The following is a 20,691-nucleotide window of genomic DNA, read 5'->3' on the forward strand; positions in this document are numbered from 1 at the left end:
CAGTTCTATAATTTTGTTCTTTTCATGACACAGCACTCCTTTTATTTAAAAGAATATAGACTTTGGAGCCAAATAGAATCCCAGCTTTCCTACTTAGCCATGTGGCCATGGCCAATGTTACTAATCTCCCTGAACCTCAATGTCCTTCTCTGTTAAATGGAACTGGGGCACCTGGATGGCTCAGTTGGTTAAGCGTCCTCCCTTGGCTCAGGTCATGATCTCAGGACCCTGGGATTGAGCCCCACATCAGGATCCCTACTCAGTGGGGAGTCTGCTTACTTCTCCTTCTCTCCTCCCTGCCCTCGCTTGTTCTTCTCGTTCTCTCCATCTCAAATAAATAAATAAAACCTTAAAAACAAAAAAGAGTAGGGATGCCTGGGTGGCTCAGCAGTTGAGCATCTGCCTTCAGCTCAGAGTGTGATCCTGGAGTTCCGCAATCAAGTCCCACATCAGGCTGCCTGCATGGAGCCTGCTTCTCCCTCTGCCTGTGTCTCTGCTTCTCTCTGTGTCTCTCATGAACAAATAAATAAAATCTAAAAATCTAAAAAAAAAAAAAAAGGTAAAATGATGCTAACAATGCCCACTTCTCAGGCATCTTACAAGGATTACATGAAATAATGTAGGTTCACACTGTGTCCAATGTCTTAACATGAATGTTAAAGGTGATTTGTTAAATTCTGAATAAATGTGATTTACATTTGTTCCTTTATGTACAGTGTCATGGATATAATTGTAGATGTATGTATGTACTTTTCTTGCTCCAAAAGTATCTCTGTAGCCTGGTATCCCATCCTAGCTGGAGTGTGGTTCAAAAGGCCATAGCATTAACAGTGTGCGACCCTGCTGATAAGCCAGGGAAGAGAGAAAGGGAAGTTACAGAAACAAGAGGAACTCCCCTTTCCTGTCTGGCTAGGATTTGTTTGTCTTTCACACAGGCTGTTCCCTACTGATATGAGGGTCTGTCGAGTGTCCAGCTTTGATTGGCATCTCCAGTACATAGGGAGTAAGAAGCCCCTCACCTTTCTGGAACTGTTTTCCTCTGAATTTGCAGAGCTCCAAACACATTTCTCTTTCTGGCACCACTGGTAAGAACAGAAAGCTATGGAGAGAATCCAGAATCATGATATCAGAGCTAGAAGATCTCAGAGAAAGGAGGAGATAGAATGACGCGGTTCAGAGCATGGGTTTGGGGGTCAGAATGGGTTTTGGGTCAGACCCAAATCCTGGCCACACCACCCGCAGCTGGGTAACCTTGGGCAAGTTCCAGAATCTCTCTAAGGTTTAGTTTTCTCAGCTGTAAAATAATAATAAGAATATTACTGACTTCATATGAAATGAAATGACCCTTTGTAAAGCACTCAGCACATTGCTGGGCACATACTGAATGGACAGTGTTTGAGGACTATTATCACTTTTCTAGTTCTGCAGTTTTACACTGGAGGACCCTGCTGGCCAGAAAGGAAGCACAGCTCATTAGCTGTCCACCCGATTGGGGCTACTTCCCAGGCAAAATTGTGCCAAAGGCGTGTCCCATGAGATCAAGGCCCTGAATTAACTGTGCCAAGGGAGCAAGAATGGGCAGCAAGCACCACCCTAGCTGTGGGGTTGGAGCTTTCAATTTGTGCAAGGCATGAATCCCACCCAAGTAATCCCCAAAAGAGAAAGTCCCTTCCTGCTGGAATTATTTATTTTGTAATTAACAAAGGCTAAGGAGGCCCTTTCTAAATTTTGGCTTGGAGGCTCAGAGTTTAAACTTATAACAGCCACAAACAAGGGTTTATTGTGGGCTTGTTCTTACTTGCTGAATTGAATGCATTATTATGATCCCTATGCAACTAGGGGTCAGGAACTAAGTACCTGAGGCGGAAAGCTGTGTTTTTGAGATCAGAGGACAAAGTGTCCAGGAGTGGAGAGGCTTCAAAAATTGAGCCATGTTTCCAGGCTCAGTAATGTCCAGACCTCAACTTGCTTTGGAACTGCCTTTGCCTCTAAGTGTTCAGGGAGGGGTCTGGCACTTCAGCTGGCCGCACCAAGGCCTGGGCAGCAGCCCCAGTTTCTGGTGACCTTCACTCAGGCTTTTAGGTTGTGCTTTGCTTTGTTTTGTTGTTTGTTTCTCCACAGCAGGGTGGCCTTTCCCTACTTCTGGGTGGGAACTGGGGGAGGGGAGAGCGAGGAGGGAGGACAGTTTGCGCCCATCTCCACAGCTGTGTTTACACTTCCCTGTCAGGGACTGTCTGGGCCCAACCTTTCCTCAGTCCCTTGTGTCCCCTCGGAGAAATGTTATTTGATATCCCTGTGGGCTTTACAAGGGAGGGGCAGAATGAGCCCAGGGGTCACTATCCAAAGGGACCTGAAAAGAGGAAGGGAGGAAGATTGGAAGGGAGGAAGGAATAGGGCAGAAAGCATTGTTTGAATTCTGGGAAGCATCATCTTCTTCCCTTTCTACCAGTGGCCTGAAGACCAGCAGGGCACAAAAGTACACCTAGAACTTGACAGCCCCCAAAGGAACAGAACATATGATAGATATGTCATTTCTAATTACTGGATTGAACAAAATCTTGTTTTGTGATGGGGATACGAGTGCACAGAGCAGAGCAGTCTTCCTCAAGACTTCACTGGGGCCAGTGGTCAGTTACAGCATGTTAAAGCCAATAAGATCATGTTAAAATACATGCAAATTAAAAAGGATTTAAGAAAATGGTCAAGTAAATAATGCTCTTCTTCTCTGGGGAGCAAGCTGAGCTGGTATTAATCAGTAGTATTGCTGGACTCTCGGCCAAGCCTGGGAGAATGGCTGCCAAGGCAAATCAAGCATCAGGTTTCAGAAATTAAACACATAATTTTATTTTTCCGCAATAAGGCACTTTCAGAAAAAGAACCAGATCTATTAGGCTTCTCAGCACACTTTGTCCAGTTTCGTTCAGCCCCAGAAGCTTCCAAGTTAAGAGCAAGATGAGCAACTGGAAGCCAGGAGCGACACAGTTATTCCTTTCTCCTATAACTGTCTGGGAGTGGGGCTGGGAGGAGTGGGGCAGGGGTGATGGTACTGTTTTTCAAAGGTCCAGCTGCCAACCACTTGCCAACAGTTTTTCTATGAATTCATAGGACAAAGACCTGGAGGGTTGGGGAAAAAAAGTTATAAAGGAAGAGCTGGCCAAACAAACATTGGCCAATAGCATGTCATGGACATAATCTTCTTTTATGGAAGAGCTTGGTCTCAGGAAAAAAAGGAAAAAAAAAATTTCTCCCATCACAATGAGGAGGAACCAATCAGCAAAATTTCCCTAAGAACTCCATGCTTAATGGTGATGTGGGAAATTGCTTTTAAAATCCTCCAGTGATCAAGGATTACTAAGGCCTGGTTTAGTCCTGTGTCAAGTATCATTGTGGATGTGAAAGAGATAACAGCATGAGAGTGAGCATGAGGTTCAACCTGGGGTTGAAGCAGGTGGAGATCCAGGAGGGGCTGGGAGGCTTTGTGAGGAGGTGGACCTTGAACTGAGCTGCACGATTCTGATCTACAACTTTGAGGTCAACCTTCTCACCATCCTTCCCTTCTGCTTCAAACTATTTCTGTGGCCATGTTTTCTTTATTATCACAAAATTTCTTGTATCTTTCCTCTTGTCACTTGGCTTACTCTCCTAAAGCAATGCTGTCCACTACCACAGTGTTAGTTATCAGCAATAAGCTGATGATTCCCATATCTCTCCCCAGTCTCAGTCCTGACATTCAGATCTGAATATCTCTCCTTAGATAATCCTTTTTTTTTTTAACCTGCTGCCTGTCTCTCCCTCTTTTAACCTACCTTCTTTATTTCACAATATTTATGTGGCATAATGGTTGTGAAACCTGGTTACACAATGGGATCATTTGTGATTCTCTTAGAATTCTTTTTTTAAAAAAGATTTTATTTATTTATTCATGAGAGACACACAAAGAGGGAGGCAGAGACTTCGGCAGAGGGAGAAGCAGGCTCCCTATGGGGAGCCCAATGCAGGACTCAATCCCAGGAACCTAGGATCACAACCTGAGCCACAGGCAGATGCTCAACCACTGAACCACCCAGGCGTCCATCTCTTAGAATTCTTTTTTTTTTTTTTTTTTTTAGAATTCTTAAAATCCAGGCCATACAGCCTCTCTGGAGGTGGGAAGCAGGCATCAATAGTTATTTAAGCTCCCCAGGGGATTTTGTTTTTTTATTATTTTTATTTTTTTCTCCTCAGGTGATTTAAATGTGAGCCACAGTTGAAAAGCACTGGTCTAGAAGGTAGGGGGAATGGAAAGGAATATTATTGCAAATTGCTAGGTATGAAGGAATATTTGCTTTGATTTCGTAGTTAATCTGGTAGAGGCAAGAGAAAAACACACACACACACACACACAACAACAACAAAGCCAAAGTTGCTGATATAAGGAAAAGAACATTAAATCTAAAATCCAGAGACCTGATTTTAAGACCTGACAGAGAGATTTTTCATTAGTGTAAGGCTAGTCTTTTATGTTCCTTAGGCCTGAATAGTCTTGTGTGTAGAACTGAAACTCTCCCTCCCTATTTCACAGAGTTATGAAGATTATCTGAAAAAATAAACATTAACAGGCGTTTGTAATTATGCACTTTGAGACAGATTCAAGGTAATGTTATTTTGTATTTTAAGTTTTATTATTTTAACTTTATGTTTTTTTTTTTAAAGTTTTTTTTTAAATTTTATTTATTTATGATAGTCACAGAGAGAGAGAGAGAGAGGCAGAGACACAGGCAGAGGGAGAAGCAGGCTCCATGCACCGAGAGCCCGACGTGGGATTTGATCCCGGGTCTCCAGGATCGTGCCCTGGGCCAAAGGCAGGCGCCAAACCGCTGCGCTACCCAGGGATCCCTATTTTAACTTTATGTTTTGAAGTAACTTCAGATTTACAAGAGTTGCCAATGATAGGGATCCCTGGGTGGCGCAGCGGTTTGGCGACTGCCTTTGGCCCAGGGCGCGATCCTGGAGACCCGGGATCGAATCCCACGTCGGGCTCTCGGTGCATGGAGCCTGCTTCTCCCTCTGCCTGTGTCTCTGCCTCTCTCTCTCTCTCTCTGTGACTATCATAAATAAATAAAAAAAAATAAAAAAATAAAAAAAATAAAAATTAAAAAAAAAGAGTTGCCAATGATAGACAGTTCCCATGTGCCCATCAGCCAAGTTCCTCAAATGTTGAAGAAGTACAATTGCCAAAACCAGGAACTAAGATGATAAACTGCATTTGCCTAGTCTAGGATTCTAATGTCATCAGTTATCCCACCAGTGTCCTTCTTCCCCACCAGGATTCAAGTCAGGATCACACATTACATTTAATGTCCTGTCTCCTTAGTCTCCTCCAATCTGGGACCATTCCTCACTCTCTCTTTGTCTTTCATGATCATCACATTTTAAAAGATGCTGGCTAGTTATCTTTTTTTTTTTAATTTTTATTTATTTATGATAGTCACACACAGAGAGAGAGAGAGAGAGGCAGAGACACAGGCAGAGGGAGAAGCAGGCTCCATGCACCGGGAGCCCGACGTGGGACTCGATCTCAGGTCTCCAGGATCGCACCCTGGGCCAAAGGCAGGCGCTAAACTGCTGCACCACCCAGGGATCCCCGCTGGCTAGTTATCTTATAGATCACCCCTTATTTTGGATTTGTCTGATGCTTCCTTATGACTAAATTCAGCTTTTGCATTCTTTTTTTCAGGAGTGCTACAGAAAGGATTTTGTGACCTTCTCATTGCATCATATTGAGGGACACCTAATAAAACTCTCTCACATCACTAGTGATGTAAATTTTGATCACTTGCTTCTGGTGATATCTGCCAGCTTTCTGTCCTGTAAAGTTACTTTTTTTTCCTTTGTAAATTTTTTTTTAAAGATTTTATTTATTTATCCATAGAGACACACACACACAGAGGCAGAGACACAGGCAGAGGGAGAAGCAGGCTCCATGCAGAGAGCGTGACGCGGGACTGGATCCAGGGTCTCCAGGATCACGCCCTGGGCTGCAGGCGTCGCTAAACCGCTGCGCCACCGGGGCTGCCCTCCTCTGTAAATTTTGTTTTTTAAGTTTATTTATTCATGAGACACACACACACAGAGAAAGAGAGAGAGAGAGGCAGAGACACAGGCAGAGGGAGAAGCAGGCTCCAAGCAGGGGGCCCGATGCGGCCGGCGGAAGGCAGGCGCTCACCGGCTGCGCCACCCAGGCGTCCCTCCTTTGTAACTTATAAGTATGTTGTTTGTTTCTCATAAGTACCTTGTGAAGAGATATTTCGGTACAAGGGAATTCATTTGAATCTAAGTGACTGGGAAAACTTGACAGACATAGGGAAGTCGGGTGTAAATAAAGCAAGAAGGATGACGGAGAGCTCAGACTGGTGTTTGGAGGTATTGGTAGGGGTGAGGGATCCATACGAAGGATTTCGGGTTGGTTTCAAACGCTGAAGTGAAACGTGGCTTGCCGTCCGCGCGTGAAGATGATGCAACCGCTGGATAGGGTCTCCCTGAAGACATTAGTGACTCTGCGAGGTCCCCTGAGAGCCCTTCCTGTCCCCTAACAGAGCCGCCTTTGAAACCGTCGGGCTCCGGCGGCATCACCTTCGACTCCCGAGTTCGGGGTATTGGCGCCAAGCGACCGACGTGCGAAGAAGGAAGTCCAGGTGGCCCCACGGGCGGGGCGCGGGAGGCGCAGCGCGCAGGCGCGGGGCGGGGCCGCGGCGCGGGGGCGGGGCCGCGGCGCGCAGGCGTCCTAGCGGCGGGTCCCTGCGGCTCGGGATGGAGGGTGAGTGAGTAAACAAGCCCGGGCCGGGCGGTGGGGCCGGGCCTCGGCACCTCGCCACGCGGGGCCTGAGGGAGGGAGAGGCGAAGAGGTCAGAGAATTGGGAGGAGGCGGAGGGGCACACTGCTTCCCCGGCCGGGAGTAGCGGGGCTCCCCCTCCCCGTCCGAGGGCTGGAGCAAAGGGGGCGACGGGACGAGCGAGCCCCCGGCGAGGACCGCGTCTGAGGAGGGGAGGGCGGTGTGTCGGGGAGGAGGAGCGGCGGGGGCGGGCCCGGGGATGGGGACTCCCGTTGGAGGGCGGGGTGGGCCGGTGGGCGGGAGCCCCGGAGCGGAGAGGGCGCGGGTGGGCGGTGGCACCTGCGGGGGCCCCTAGCTAGGTGGACTCCCAGGGACTTGGGGCTGTGCCCCGGGGGGCTAGACGCGAGGGCTGTTTGGGATGACTTTGGGGTGTGTCGGGGAAGGGGTGGCAGAAAAAACAGGGCTGGGACCGAGGTGAGGCGAGGGAGGTTTCTAGGCGCAAAATGAAGGGGGGCGCTCACTTTCGGGGTCTAGCGTGCGCGCTCGGCGCCTCGCACGCCTCCCCCGGGTCCCGGCCCCGACTGGGAGGCTGCTTCTTTCTAAATTTGGTCTCTTGCCAATCCCTGCGGACCGCCAGCTCTCCTGAGGATCAAGGGATAGAAGGGGAAGCGCCTTGAAGCAAAGGCGAGGTGTTGTATTTGGGACATGGCTGTTAGGAAATGCGGGACAAACTTACTTCTTACTGAGAAATTGTTTCTCGGGGTGAGGAGGGGAAGGGTTGTGGAAGGATGTTAGTGCCCCCGGCGGAATATGGAGAGTGGGCTTTTGGTGGATGACATGTAGGATTGTAAGTGGGGTAGCTCGGGTAGCGAGCCTAGCCATAAAGGGGCGTGGATGAGGGAAAAGAGCCGAGGTAGACCGGAACAGCTGGATGTGTGTGCAGAGTCGGCGTGGAAAGTGTGGTCTCTGCAGTGACGTCTTTGAAGAGAACTCCCACCCCCACCGGTGCTTTAAAGTTGAGGAAACCGGCACTGAGGGAAGTTTCCAGCCTGAGAAGGTCCTAACTAACTCTTATCAGAGGTTTCTGTGAGAGCTTGTCTATTTTAAGCCTTGGAATCCCCAAGGCTGGGATGGTGTGGCAGTGATCGAAGAGATTATTTGCTTACATAGAAGAAGGTGTATTGGGATCCCTGGGTGGCGCAGCGGTTTAGCGCCTGCCTTTGGCCCAGGGCGCGATCCTGGAGGCCCGGGATCGAGTCCCACGTCAGGCTCCCGGTGCATGGAGCCTGCTTCTCCCTCTGCCTGTGTCTCTGCCTCTCTCTCACTGTGTGCCTATCATAAATAAATAAAAATTAAAAAAAAATTTTAAAAAAAAAAAAAAGAAGAAGGTGTATTTAGGAGATACGTACCCTCCCCCTTTTAAACACACTTAAAACAGAGGGAAGGATCATCTATGAAAATGTAATAATAATGTTGTGTTGAATGTGTGTCTCACAGCCACTGTGAATTAACTCTTTGACGCAGGAGTGTTTGCCTGTTTTATTCATTGATGTTCCCTCAGCACTTGAAACAGTGCCAGGGGGCAGCCCCGGTGGCTCAGCGGTTTAGCAACACCTTCAGCCCTGGACGTGATCCTGGAGACCCACGATCGAGTCCCGCGTCGAGCTCCAGGCATGGAGCCTGCTTCTCCCTCTGCCTGTGTCTCTGCCTCTCTCTCTCTCTCTCTCTCTCTCTCTCACTCTCTGTCTCTCATGAGTAAATAAATAAAATCTTAAAAAAAAAAAAAAAGAAAGAAAAGAAACAGTGCCAGGCACATTGTAGGTGCTCAGTACATATATGTAGAATAAATAAATAGTGGGCAGATCTCTGGAACCTGGAGTCTGGAAGTCTAGATCCTAGTTCTGCTAGTAGCTGGCAGAGTACTTGTAGACCAGTCATGGAACTTGATGCTAAGGCACGGCCTTAAAACTCCCTGAAGTGGAAATAACCTGTTCACTGTGGTGTTACTTTAATTCTCTTTGTTTTTTTTTTTTCTCTTTGAAACAACAATAGAACAAGGAGCCTAGGATTAAAAAATGAAATTTTACTCCCAAGAAGACTTTCATAAGGAAGGAAAAAGTGAGAAGATGTGGTCAGAGTTGTTTCCCTTATACTTACTTGCCTTTGAAGTAGCATGCTTTTTTTTTTTTATTTTAGGATTTTTTATTTATTCATGAGAGACACAGAGAGAGAGAGGCAGGCTTCCTGGGAGCCCAATGTGGGACTTGTCCAGGGCCCCAGGATCATCCCCTGAGTAGAAGGCAGACACTCAAACCACTGAGCCACCCAGGCATCCCCAAATTAGCATGCCTTTTAAAAACAATTTAAAAGGGGATCCCTGGGTGGTGCAGCGGTTTGGCGCCTGCCTTTGGCCCAGGGCGCGATCCTGGAGACCCGGGATCGAATCCCACGTCGGGCTCCCGTCGGGCTCCCGGTGCATGGAGCCTGCTTCTCCCTCTGCCTGTGTCTCTGCCTCTCTCTCTCTCTCTCTGTGACTATCATAAATAAAAAAAAAAAAAATTAAAAAAAAATTAAAAAAAAAACAATTTAAAATAATCAATTTTGTCTATTTAATTCTTGAGATCAAAAATTTGGTTTCCTTGGGATGCCAAGGAAAGCGGCTCCCTGCAGGGATCCCAATGTGCGGCTAAATCCCATGATCCCAGGACCACGACCTGAGCCAAAGGTAGATGCTCAACCACTGAGCCCCCAGGTACCCTAGTGCTCCAGACCTTAAAGTCATGAATTACTAAATGGGTAGTTAACTTTTAGTGCCTCTTGTGTGTTGTGTTCTCTGACACACTTGGCCTGATACTTTGATTCAAAATGGAGTAACAAAAACAATCTTTTTATTGAAAAATAATGAGCAATCACTAAAGATTAGGCTTTGTGCTCACGTAGTACAGAACCAGCCAAGGTAGGCCTCTAGCCTGTTAGGAGACTGCTTTAACTCTTCTAAGTCAGCATTTTCCTATGGGTCTCCTAAAGACCAATCCTGCTTTGACTTTTATCACCATTATCTCCAATGCAAACGACTGGATTCTCTTAAGCAATGCTAGAAAATACTAATGCTATAATTTTCTTTTAAATAAGAGTTCAGGGGATCCCTGGGTGGCGCAGCGGTTTGGCGCCTGTCTTTGGCCCGGGGCGCGATCCTGGAGACCCGGGATCGAATCCCACATCGGGCTCCCGGTGCATGGAGCCTGCTTCTCCCTCTGCCTGTGTCTCTGCCTCTCTCTCTCTCTCTCTCTCTCTCTCTCTGTGACTATCATAAGTAAATAAAAAATAAATAAATAATAATAAAAAAAAAAGAGTTCAGGATCACAGCTTCCTGCAGGTTCTTTCTGCGTGCAGGGTGCCGAGAAGCTCAAACTAATAACAAATGTAAATACCTTGGAGAAGTGGGAGAAGTGTAAATTAAAGATGTGCTTAAAAATCCTAATTGCAGGATCTATCAGGCTGTGTACTTAGCCACAGAATAGATTTTAATGGAATGTTGATGAAATTGGTGATCACCAAAATGACTCAATTCTGTGTTTCTAGAGCTCTTTGTAGAGGTAGGTTCACCCCTGTTTGTGTTTCAATTCCACCATGAGCTAATAAGGAAAGAATGAGATGGAAAACTTAAAAATCTACAATGCCATCTACTTCTGAAGCCTTACTTAGCCTGCTGCTTGATAAAATTATATGATGTAGAAGAAAGTAGTAAAGATGTTGAACTTGCCCCAAAGAGAAGCTCTTTCTGCAAAGGGAAGGCCCCTTTGTGTGTGTAAAAGAACTTCATAGCTTGGAACTTTTATATTCTGATCTCAACCTCTCTTAAATTTAAGAATATTGTTTTTTAAATGTTTTATCTCCAAACATTTCAATGAAGTCTTCCCATTTCCAGCTAGTGACAGACTACATTCTAGTTTTAGCCTTTGAAACAAATTGAGATCCAATTTTCTGGGGAAAGATCTCCAAATTTTTATAAGCTTTTTTTTTTTAAAACATTTATTTATTTATTTATTTTGGAGGGGGTGGGAGAGAGGGAATCTCAAGCCGACTCCCCACTGATCTCGGAGCTGACACAGGGCTTGATCCCATAACCCTGAGATCATGACCTGAGCTGAAATCAAGAGCCAGTTGCTTAACCACCTGAGCCACTCAGGCACCCCAATAAGGTAGTTCTTATTTCCAATTATCAATTTTTTAAAAAAGTTTTTAAAACAGTTTAAATTTACAAAAAGATAATAAAGATAGTAGAAGGAGTTTCCATAAATTCTGTATCCAGTTTCCCTTATTATTAACATCTCAACATTAGCATACAGGTAACTTTTTTTTTGCAGTTAATAAACCAGTATTGTTATCACTCATTATGAAGTCACTCAGTTTTTTTAAACGGTGGAATTGCCTACTGATTTTTTTTTTTTTTTTTTTTTTGCCTACTGATTTTTAAACAAGATTTATTCTAGAAAGAGAAAGTAGAGGGGAGAGGCAGAGGGAGTCTTAAGCAGACTGTACTAAGCACAGAGCTCAACATGATGCTTGATCTCATGACCCTGAGATCAGGACCTGAGCTGAAACCAAGAGTCTAACAGGTAACCAACAGCACCATCCAGGTGCCCTTCCCTACCTATTGATTTTTAACAATAAAAGTCTCTAGAAAATTACTGGTTTGGTCTATCATCAAGAAAGACTTATTTTTTGGGCAGCCCTGGTGGCTCAGCGGTTTGGCGCCGCCTTTAGCCCAGGGTGTGATCCTGGAGATCCAGGATCGAGTCCCAAGTCGGGCTCCCTGCATGGACCCTGCTTCTCCCTCTGCCTGTGTCTCTGCCTCTATCTCTCTCTGTGTGTCTCTCGTGAATAAATAAAATCTTTAAAAAAATTTTTTTTAAGTCTTATTTTTTCTATAATTTTTTTTTTTTTAGATTTTATTTATTATTCATGAAAGACATAGAGAGAGAGGCAGAGAGACAGAGAGAGGGAGAAGCAGGCTCTACACAGGGAGCCCAATGCAGGACTCAATATCTGGACCTGGGATTACACCCTGAGCTGAAGGCAGGTGCCTAACTGCTGAGCAACCCAGGTATCCCTATTTTTTTCTTTAATCAACTTTACTGAAGTAAAAATTTATTTACGTAAGATAAATTCACATTTCATGTGCACAGTTCAGTGAAAGTTCTTAAAAGTGCATAGTCATATAACCATCATCACAGCCATGGTATAGAACATTTCCTAAGACCCCAAAAAGTTCCTATATGCTTCTTTCCATGTAATCCCTTCCCCCAGCGTCAGCCCCTGCTGACCACTGATCTGCTGTCACTAGATTTTTCCTTTGTAGAATCATTCCAGTAGAATGCACTGTAAGTGGAATCATATAGTACGTAGCTTCTGTGTGTGTCTGATTTCTTTCACTTAGCATAATGCTTTTCATTTTTTTTATTTATTTTATTTAATTAATTAATTTATTTATTTTTAATTTATGATAGTTACACACACACACAGAGAGAGAGAGAGAGAGAGAGAGGCAGAGACACAGGCAGAGGGAGAAGCAGGCTCCATTGCACCGGGAGCCCGAGGTGGGATTCGATCCTGGGTCTCCAGGATCGCGCCCCGGGCCAAAGGCAGGCGCCAAACCGCTGCGCCACCCAGGGATCCCGCATAATGCTTTTCAGATGTATTGTACGTGTATAGGAACAGGGAACTCTTCATTCCCTTTTATTGCTGAGTAGTATTCCATCCTGTATATGTACTGTAATTTGTATCCATTCAGCAATCCATAGATATTTGTTTCTACTTATTGGCTATTATGAATAAAGATGCTATGAACATTTGTGTAGAGGTCTCTGTGGGGAACATATATTTTCGTTTCTTTTGGATCCCTGGACTCCGGGGTCATGCCCTGAACCAAAGGCTCAACCACTGAGCCACCCAGGCGTCCTATGATCCCCAGTTTTAAATGGACAGAGCAACCTACCATAAGCTTACTATTTCAAAAAGGGAAATGTGCTTCCCCAGAAAATGAGAGAAGGATTGCAGTTCAAAACCATTTTTTAGGAGGTTATGAAGTCTCAGTAAATTATGATCTATAACATTTGAGTCTCAGTAAGGGTAACCTAAGGTTTCTGAGGGAGACAATTTTGTCCTAGATTTGAACCATTTTTTATTTTCTGGAGGAGGCTGTTATACTTATTCAGGGTAGAAATTACATGAGCAATGTACATAGTATTACATGTGAGTATGTTGCACATAATTAAATAGTTTTATCATTTAAGAAAAAAAGTCCCTCTTTGGCTCCATTCCATAAGGAATGAGAAGTATTTAAAAGATATAGGAGGAAGAGAGATGGTGCAACTTGTGGGAAAGAAATTCAAATCTGTTTAATTTTTTTTTTTAAACCCAGCACGTTGCCAGTCTGGGATTCAGATTCTTACATTATGCTGTTGTTTCATTCCCTTCCCCCAGAGAGATAATATTTAACTCACAGGGAATTCTGCTTTTAAGAGCTTGAATCACTTGATTGAGTTAACAGAAAGGCAGGGAGTCTGCTTCTTTGTTATTCTGTCCTTCCCTTATCCTCTAAATTTAACATCACATTACCCTGATCCATTTGGTTCTTCAAATGAAACAATCAAGTATACAGTCTCTTAAAGTCCATGTGCATGAGATATTAAAATCGTGTCTGATTGTGACAGATGTGAAACAGTGGGTTAAATTTTGCTGTTTTCTTGTCAGTGCTGTCATGTCTTAAGGAGAATTTAATTTTTTTTAAATTTTAAAAATACTTCTTTAGAAGAAATATGTTCTTAAACTCCAAAATAAAAAAAAATTCATAAAATTTAAAAAACAAGGCCTGAAATTTTAGTTTCTGTTTCAGATTTTGGCTCTTCATAGTTCCTTGTAATGTTTTCATTAACTTAAAAATGCTAAGTGAAATGAATAGAATTAGTTCTCTAGGAAATCTCAGTAACTAATATAGAGTAGAAACATACCTTGTAGATTTTATTGAATTTTTAAATGTACTTAATATTTGTTCTTTCTCTAAAACAATTGTTGAGTCTGCTGGCTGAGCCTAGAAATTGGTTCGGAAAGGCAGAAATGTGAACTTGGTAATTGTGAGAATATATTTGCACACATGACTGGAAGGATATAATTTAATAAAAGACAGGACAAATGGCACCAAGTGTGATTGGGGCCTGACATACACGTAGAAATAGTGGTAAGCAGAGACCTCAAAGTCATTATAGTTCTGGGTAAGCATCTTACTGAGAGTATCAGGGTCTAAAATTATGCTCCATTGACTTAAAACCACTGTCTATTCTCTTTTGAAAAGCTGAGCATTTGTTTTGCCTTTGTGTCTTGCCATTCCTCTGAAGAACAGAAGGCACATTATAAAACCAGACATTTCTCCTTGTATTGTATGAGGTAAGTAGAATGTGTTACAGTAAGTACTTTTTTTTTTAGAACTTTGTTTTTTTTTTTAATTTTTTATTTTTTTTATTTATGATAGGCACACAGTGAGAGAGAGAGAGAGGCAGAGACATAGGCAGAGGGAGAAGCAGGCTCCATGCACCGGGAGCCCGACTGGGATTCAATCCCGGGTCTCCAGGATCGCGCCCTGGGCCAAAGGCAGGCGCTAAACCGCTGCGCCACCCAGGGATCCCTTTTTTTAGAACTTTGAACCTTAATTCAAACACTTCCCCCCAAAAAGGTGATTTGCAGTGTTACATTTCTGTGTGTCTTACTATTGACTTGGAGTAAAGATTATGCTGTTGTCATATCCTACCTTTATTTCTAGGCCTGTGGTAGGTTCAGACAATTTGGCAGGTATAGTTTTGTAGTGTGGGTGAATCTTTCCATAAAGCTCTTTTTTGTTGTGTTTTTATAATTGTTGTGTTTTATTGTTGATTTTGTTGTTAATCTCTTCCTGTGCCTAATTTCTAAATTAAACTCTATTGTAGATATGTATAGAGGAAAAAACGTAGTATATGTAGGGCTCAGTACTGACTATGGTTTTAGGCATCCACTGGGGTCTAAAAATATATCTCCTTTGGACAAGGGGGCATACTGTACACTGTTCCTTCTTCCAGGGCAGGAATCTTCATTCCATATGCAAGTTGTGCAGGAAACTCTTAAATTTTTTAAAATTAATTTTTAAAAAGATTTTACTTATATATTTTAGAGAGAGAGCAAGTAGGAGGAAGGGCAGAGGGAGAGGGAGAGAGAAAATCTCAAGCAGACTCTGGGCTGAGCATAGAGCCCAGTGTAGGGCTTGATCTTATGACCCTGAGATCCTGACCTGAGCCAAAACCAAGAGTCAGATGCTTAACCAAGCCACCCAGGCGCCCCTGAACTCTTTGATATTAACTTGATCCCTGCTGAACATTTCTTTTAGTCAGGGTATTGAGCAGGCTTCCAAATTTCCAAGTAATCCAAATTCCGAAATATCTGTGAGAGAACTTCCTAAATGCTGAATTAAAAACGAGGTCCCCCCCAAAAAAAACAAACAAACAAAAAAAACCCACGAGGTACCACAGAAGACAGAGGCTGAGCTTTTTGGTGATCAGATCAGGAATGGCTGATGTGAAATCTTTTTTTTTGTTTTTTAATTAAAACTTTTTGTTGAGCTTACAGATTTGGGTTCTTGAAACTGTGTTTTTATGAATAAATGCAGTGGGAATGGAAGCATGACTGACCATGCTTGAGTTTGAGGCACTCTTCATTTCCAGACAGTAAAATGACTTTTCTCATGTCTGACTCTCTTAGATTACAGCAAAATGGATATGCCAAATCCCCCAACTTCCAAATGTATTACTTACTGGAAAAGAAAAGTCAAATCTGAATACATGCGACTCCGGCAACTGAAACGGCTTCAGGCAAATATGGGCGCCAAGGTCAAAAATAAACCCCGCCTACTGGGTTATCTATTTTATTGATCCAATGTGGAGGCTGGGCTTTTTAAAACTCTTCTCTTTAAATCCTAATCATTCCTCCCTTGGCTTTTCTAGGCTCTGTATGTGGCAAATTTTGCAAAGGTTCAAGAAAAAACCCAGATCCTCAATGAAGAGTGGAAGAAGCTTCGTGTTCAACCTGTACAGTTGATGAGGCCTGCAAGTGGGCATCCTTTTCTCAAAAAGGTATATCCAGGTGTTTAAGCTCGGCCTTCCTTGTTTCTTGGACCAGAGTTGGTTGGTTGGTTGTTTTCTGTATTTGTGACTTATTAAAAAATAAGTAAAGATAATGGATACAGCTATCATAGTCACCTTTGAATAAGTAGGATAGTAAATCTGTAGCTTAAACAATAGCCTATTCACTTATTATTCTCAGTTAATGAGTGTAATCATGAGTGGTTGGTTTTATTTCTGTTTTTTTTTATTTTTTGTTTTTTTATTATTATTATTATTTAATTTTTATTTATTTACGATAGTCACAGAGAGACAGAGAGAGAGAGAGAGGCAGAGACACAGGCAGATGGAGAAGCAGGCTCCATGCACCAGGAGCCCGACATGGGATTCGATCCTGGGTCTCCAGGATCGCGCCCTGGGCCAAAGGCAGGCGCCAAACCGCTGCGCCACCCAGGGATCCCTATTTCTGTTTTTTTTTAATAGAAAAACAAAAAACATTTAGTGTCTACTTTTCTGGGCTCTGTGTACAAGTTCAAAACAACCTTGTTTGTGCCTTGTTTGGCACCTCCAGTGCTTTGATATTGGAAAAGGAATGCCCCATATAATAGACAGGAATGGACTGATCAAAGGGATGTTTCTTATTATAAATCTAAAAACGATTTTAGTTTCTTAAAGAGATAATATTTTTATTTTTATTTTATTTTTATTTTTTTTGAGATAATATTTTTAAACTGTAAAAATTGGATAGTGTATTGAGAGCAATTTTTTTTTTAAAGATGTTATTCATTCATGAGAGACACAGAGGCAGAGACATAGGCAGAGAGAGAAGCAGGCTCCCTGTGGGGAGCGAGATGTGGGACTCCATCCTAAGACTCAAGGATCACAACCTGAGCCAAAGGCAGATGCTCTACCACTGAGCCACCCAGGAGTCCTGAGAGCAATTTTCTTTTCCAAAGCAGAATATGACTATAATTTCTGTACTACTTCACTTCCCCCTGTATTGTCTCTATCATCTCTGCAGTTAAGTTGATGTCAGCTGTCTTAAAGTTTAGGTCTTCAGAAAAACTCCCTCATCTCCTAGGGCTTTCAGAGGCCCTTTGCTGTTGTGTACAGCCAAGGAGACCAGAGATTTTAAGTTGAAATAAACACCAGTTGAGTGTGAGAGGCACCATGCTGGAGTATATAAAGATACAAAGATGAATAAGAGGCAGATCCTGCTTTGCAGAGGTTTATAGTCCAGTGGTTCCTTTTAGGAGCTGATTGTTACAAAGCCATCATTCTGTTAACTTGTAAAAATTAGAAGACTCCTGGGATCAGTTTGGAGGGACACTGTAGTTCTCTCTTGGGTAGTGTGCTTACCTTCCCCTCTCCATGTCTTTGCTTATATTTCAGTGTACCATAGAGAGCATTTTCCCAGGATTTGCAAGCCAACATATGTTAATGAGATCTCTGAACACAGTTGCATTGGTTCCCATCATGTATTCCTGGTCCCCTCTCCAGCAGAACTTTATGGTATGTATTGAAAGCACTGTGGTAATTGTATAAACTGTATTATTTTTTTTTCTTTTTTAAGATTTTATTTATTTATTCATGAGAGACACAGAGAGAGAGACAGAGACATAGGCAGAGGGAGAAGCAGACTCCACGCAGGGAGCCTGATGTGGGACTTAATCCTGGGATCCTGGGATCACTCCCTAAGCCGAATGCAGACGCTCAACCACTGAGCCACCTGGACGTCCCAAGTGTATGATATTCTTATGTTGGCATGCTGGTACTTCTCTTAGGTGAAAGGTTGTCAGATTATACTTAAAGCTTGGACATGCTGTTGTAATTTATTTACTCTAAGTTTGTGTTTATTTATATTGTAAGTTGTTCTAACTTGTTAGGTTTTGTGTTCTATGAAGTGTACTTCTGAGTTGATGCTGGTTCTTTTTTGAATGAATGAGACTGGGCAAGACTCCAATTCTCTCTTACTACTTTGGCCCTATTTTTAACATATGCAGTTAAATGCAGTCTAAATCAGACACTTGAGGCTTAAACAGGTTGACATCTTCCTGCTGATGGAGCAATCCTTTCTGAATCCCCTAAAGGCAAGATGCCATGAAAGCAACCGAGATAACAGAGATGCACACAGATCCTTGAGCCTTTCATCTGGGCGTTTATGCTGACTCCTTCTAGAATTAGTTGTGATTCTGATGATCAGTCATCTCTAAATACTGTCATTGCTTACCATCTGCCTGATAACAGCAGTTCCACTGACTGGAATAGGATATCGGTTTACAGAAGGGAGTCATCTTAGAATAAAACTTCACAGTAATTTTACTTAATACTTGAGGACTTAAGAATGACCATGTTTTCTGCTGAACAACAATAACAAAAATCTGTTAATACTGTTTCTTTAGCCAGTAAATATTCATAGCTCATGCTGCAGTTAACTTTAGATTCCCACTAAAGTTGAGTGATGGACATGAGTTATAATTCATAGTTTTTTATTATGATTATTGGAAGTTAGTCTTAGTCTGTATAAGAGAATATCCAGAAACTTTACGGTTGCCTAGATTTTGTTCTGACTGTTCTAGTTATATTGCAGGTTACACTCTGGGAAGCTTTCCTTTTCATTTATGTCTCCACTTATGAAAAGAATTAGAATTGAAGATTTTTTAGGCTGTTGTTTAAGTGCTATTTGTACCTATTTTACAATGGCATTTAGTAGATAAAATTAGATAATAGATGTGAATAATAAGTGTGCTGTCAGAGTCTAGATGTTGGTGGAAATATCAAATGTTAGTATCAGGCTAAACATTTGATAGTTGATATCCTCAAGTAGTTAAGCTGACATTTTTCCCCAAGAGTAGCATTGCCCCCTCCAGTTTGAGGTTTTGGTGGCAAAACAGAATGGCCAGTCTATAAAAATGCAGGAAACTCTGTCAAAAATGTTTTCAGGAAATTCAAGCAGCAAAAAAGGCCTAATAACAAAGATTCCATTAAAAAGGAAAGAGGAGCTGCATAGTGGACTTCTGGAATGAATTACATCTGGTTTGGTTTTAGGTAGAAGATGAGACAGTTTTGTGCAATATTCCCTACATGGGAGATGAGGTGAAAGAAGAAGATGAGACTTTCATTGAGGAGCTGATCAATAACTATGACGGGAAAGTCCACGGCGAAGAAGGTAGTGGTGCTGGGCTCTTTGGGAGAAAACTTTATTAGAGTGGTGCCCTTTCTTTGGTAAATAATCATCTTGCTCTTATCTGCTGCCTCATGTGTACTTGCTGAAGAATATTTCAATGTCATCACATGGCTAAGAGTAAAAAGTTTATATTAAAAATGCCCTTGGTCAAATTTTATTTATTTATTTAAGATTTATTTACTTTATTACTTTTTTTTTTTAAATTTATTTATTTATGATAGTCACAGAGAGAGAGAGAGAGAGAGGCAGAGACACAGGCAGAGGGAGAAGCAGGCTCCATGCACCAGGAGCCCGATATGGGATTCAATCCCGGGTCTCCAGGATCGCGCCCTGAGCCAAAGGCAGGCGCCAAACCGCTGCGCCACCCAGGGATCCCTACTTTATTACTTTTTAAAAAAGATTTTATTTATTCATGAGGGATACAGAGAGAGAGGCAGAGACACAGGAAGAGGGAGAAGCTGACTCCATGCAGGGAGCCCAATGTGGGACTCGATCCTGGGATTCCAGGATCAGGCCCGGGCCAAAGGCAGGCACTAAACCTCTGAGCCACCCAGGGATCCCCAAGATTTATTTACTTTAGAGAGAGAGAATAGAGGGAGGGGCAGAAGGAGAGGGAGAGAGAGTCTTAAGCAGACTCCATGCTGAGCTGAGAGCTCAGTGCAGGGCTTGATCCCACAACCGTGAAATCATGACCTGAGCCAAAACCAAGAGTTGGATACTTAACCGACTGCACTACCCAGGTACCCCCTCAGTTAAATTTTAAAAGGAGTTGGAAGGGAAATCCAGGTGGCTCAGCGGTTTAGCACCTGCCTTCATCCCAGGGTGTGATCCTGGAGACCTGGGATCAAGTCCCATGTTGGGCTCCCTGCATGGATCCTGCTTCTCCCTCTGCCTGTGTCTCTGCCTCTCTCTCTCTTTCTGTGTCCCTCATGAATAAATCAATAAAATCTTTAAAAAAAAATAAAAGGAGTTGGAAGCACTGGGTGTTATATGCAACTGATGAATCACTAAATTCTACTCTTGAAACTAGTAATATACTATATGTTGACTAAATTGAATTTAAATATAATTTTTTAAAGTAATGTAAATTAAGAAGAAAAGGGAGTTGGGACATAAAAGGATTTTATATATATAGTAATCAGTAGCAGGAGAGAAAGTTTAGTGCACAGAGAAGTATGATCTTAGGAGTTTTCCATAAGTCCATCCAAAGCCTTTTTGTTCTTCACTTCCCTTTCTCTTAGAATGGCAATGAGCATAATCTCTCTGTTCTACTCTGATCTGGATACCCCCTGGATCTCCCAAAAATTGTGTATAATATTCTGATTTTGCTGCAAGCGGGTCATTTGGATTAATTGTAATTCTAGAAAAGGCTGCTAGTGTGTAAGAAGGGGAAGATGGGGAGAGACTCCCCATGGCTTTGCAAACCAATGGCCTTACCAGCTCTTTTGACCCTTTTGGGTACTGTTGAAAATACAGTTTTATCTATAGTGCCTCCTAGTGTTCAAAGACTGTCCTAAGCTGTAGTGTAACCCCATACAGTATGATTT

At 42.9% G+C, this 20,691-nt stretch overlaps 1 protein-coding gene across 2 annotated transcripts in view; it reads left to right on the plus strand.

Moving 5' to 3' along the window:
* The first annotated feature begins 6,748 nt into the window (after positions 1-6,748).
* The window catches only part of EZH1 (enhancer of zeste 1 polycomb repressive complex 2 subunit), a 31,994-nt gene continuing 18,051 nt past the window's right edge, over positions 6,749-20,691 (plus strand). Inside the window, exons 1-6 of one of the 2 annotated variants that reach the window (XM_055323123.1) lie at positions 6,749-6,796; positions 14,166-14,257; positions 15,599-15,726; positions 15,841-15,969; positions 17,350-17,469; positions 19,006-19,126. In XM_055323123.1, coding sequence (XP_055179098.1) covers positions 15,610-15,726; positions 15,841-15,969; positions 17,350-17,469; positions 19,006-19,126 — 487 coding nt within the window. In that variant the 5' untranslated portion in view covers positions 6,749-6,796; positions 14,166-14,257; positions 15,599-15,609. Of the gene's footprint in view, positions 6,797-11,836; positions 11,919-14,165; positions 14,258-15,598; positions 15,727-15,840; positions 15,970-17,349; positions 17,470-19,005; positions 19,127-20,691 lie in introns of those variants that run through there. The other variant, XM_055323131.1, reaches the window with a different exon arrangement.

Source organism: Nyctereutes procyonoides, unplaced genomic scaffold, assembly GCF_905146905.1.
Source record: "Nyctereutes procyonoides isolate TBG_1078 unplaced genomic scaffold, NYPRO_anot_genome, whole genome shotgun sequence".
Taxonomy (NCBI): domain Eukaryota; kingdom Metazoa; phylum Chordata; class Mammalia; order Carnivora; family Canidae; genus Nyctereutes; species Nyctereutes procyonoides.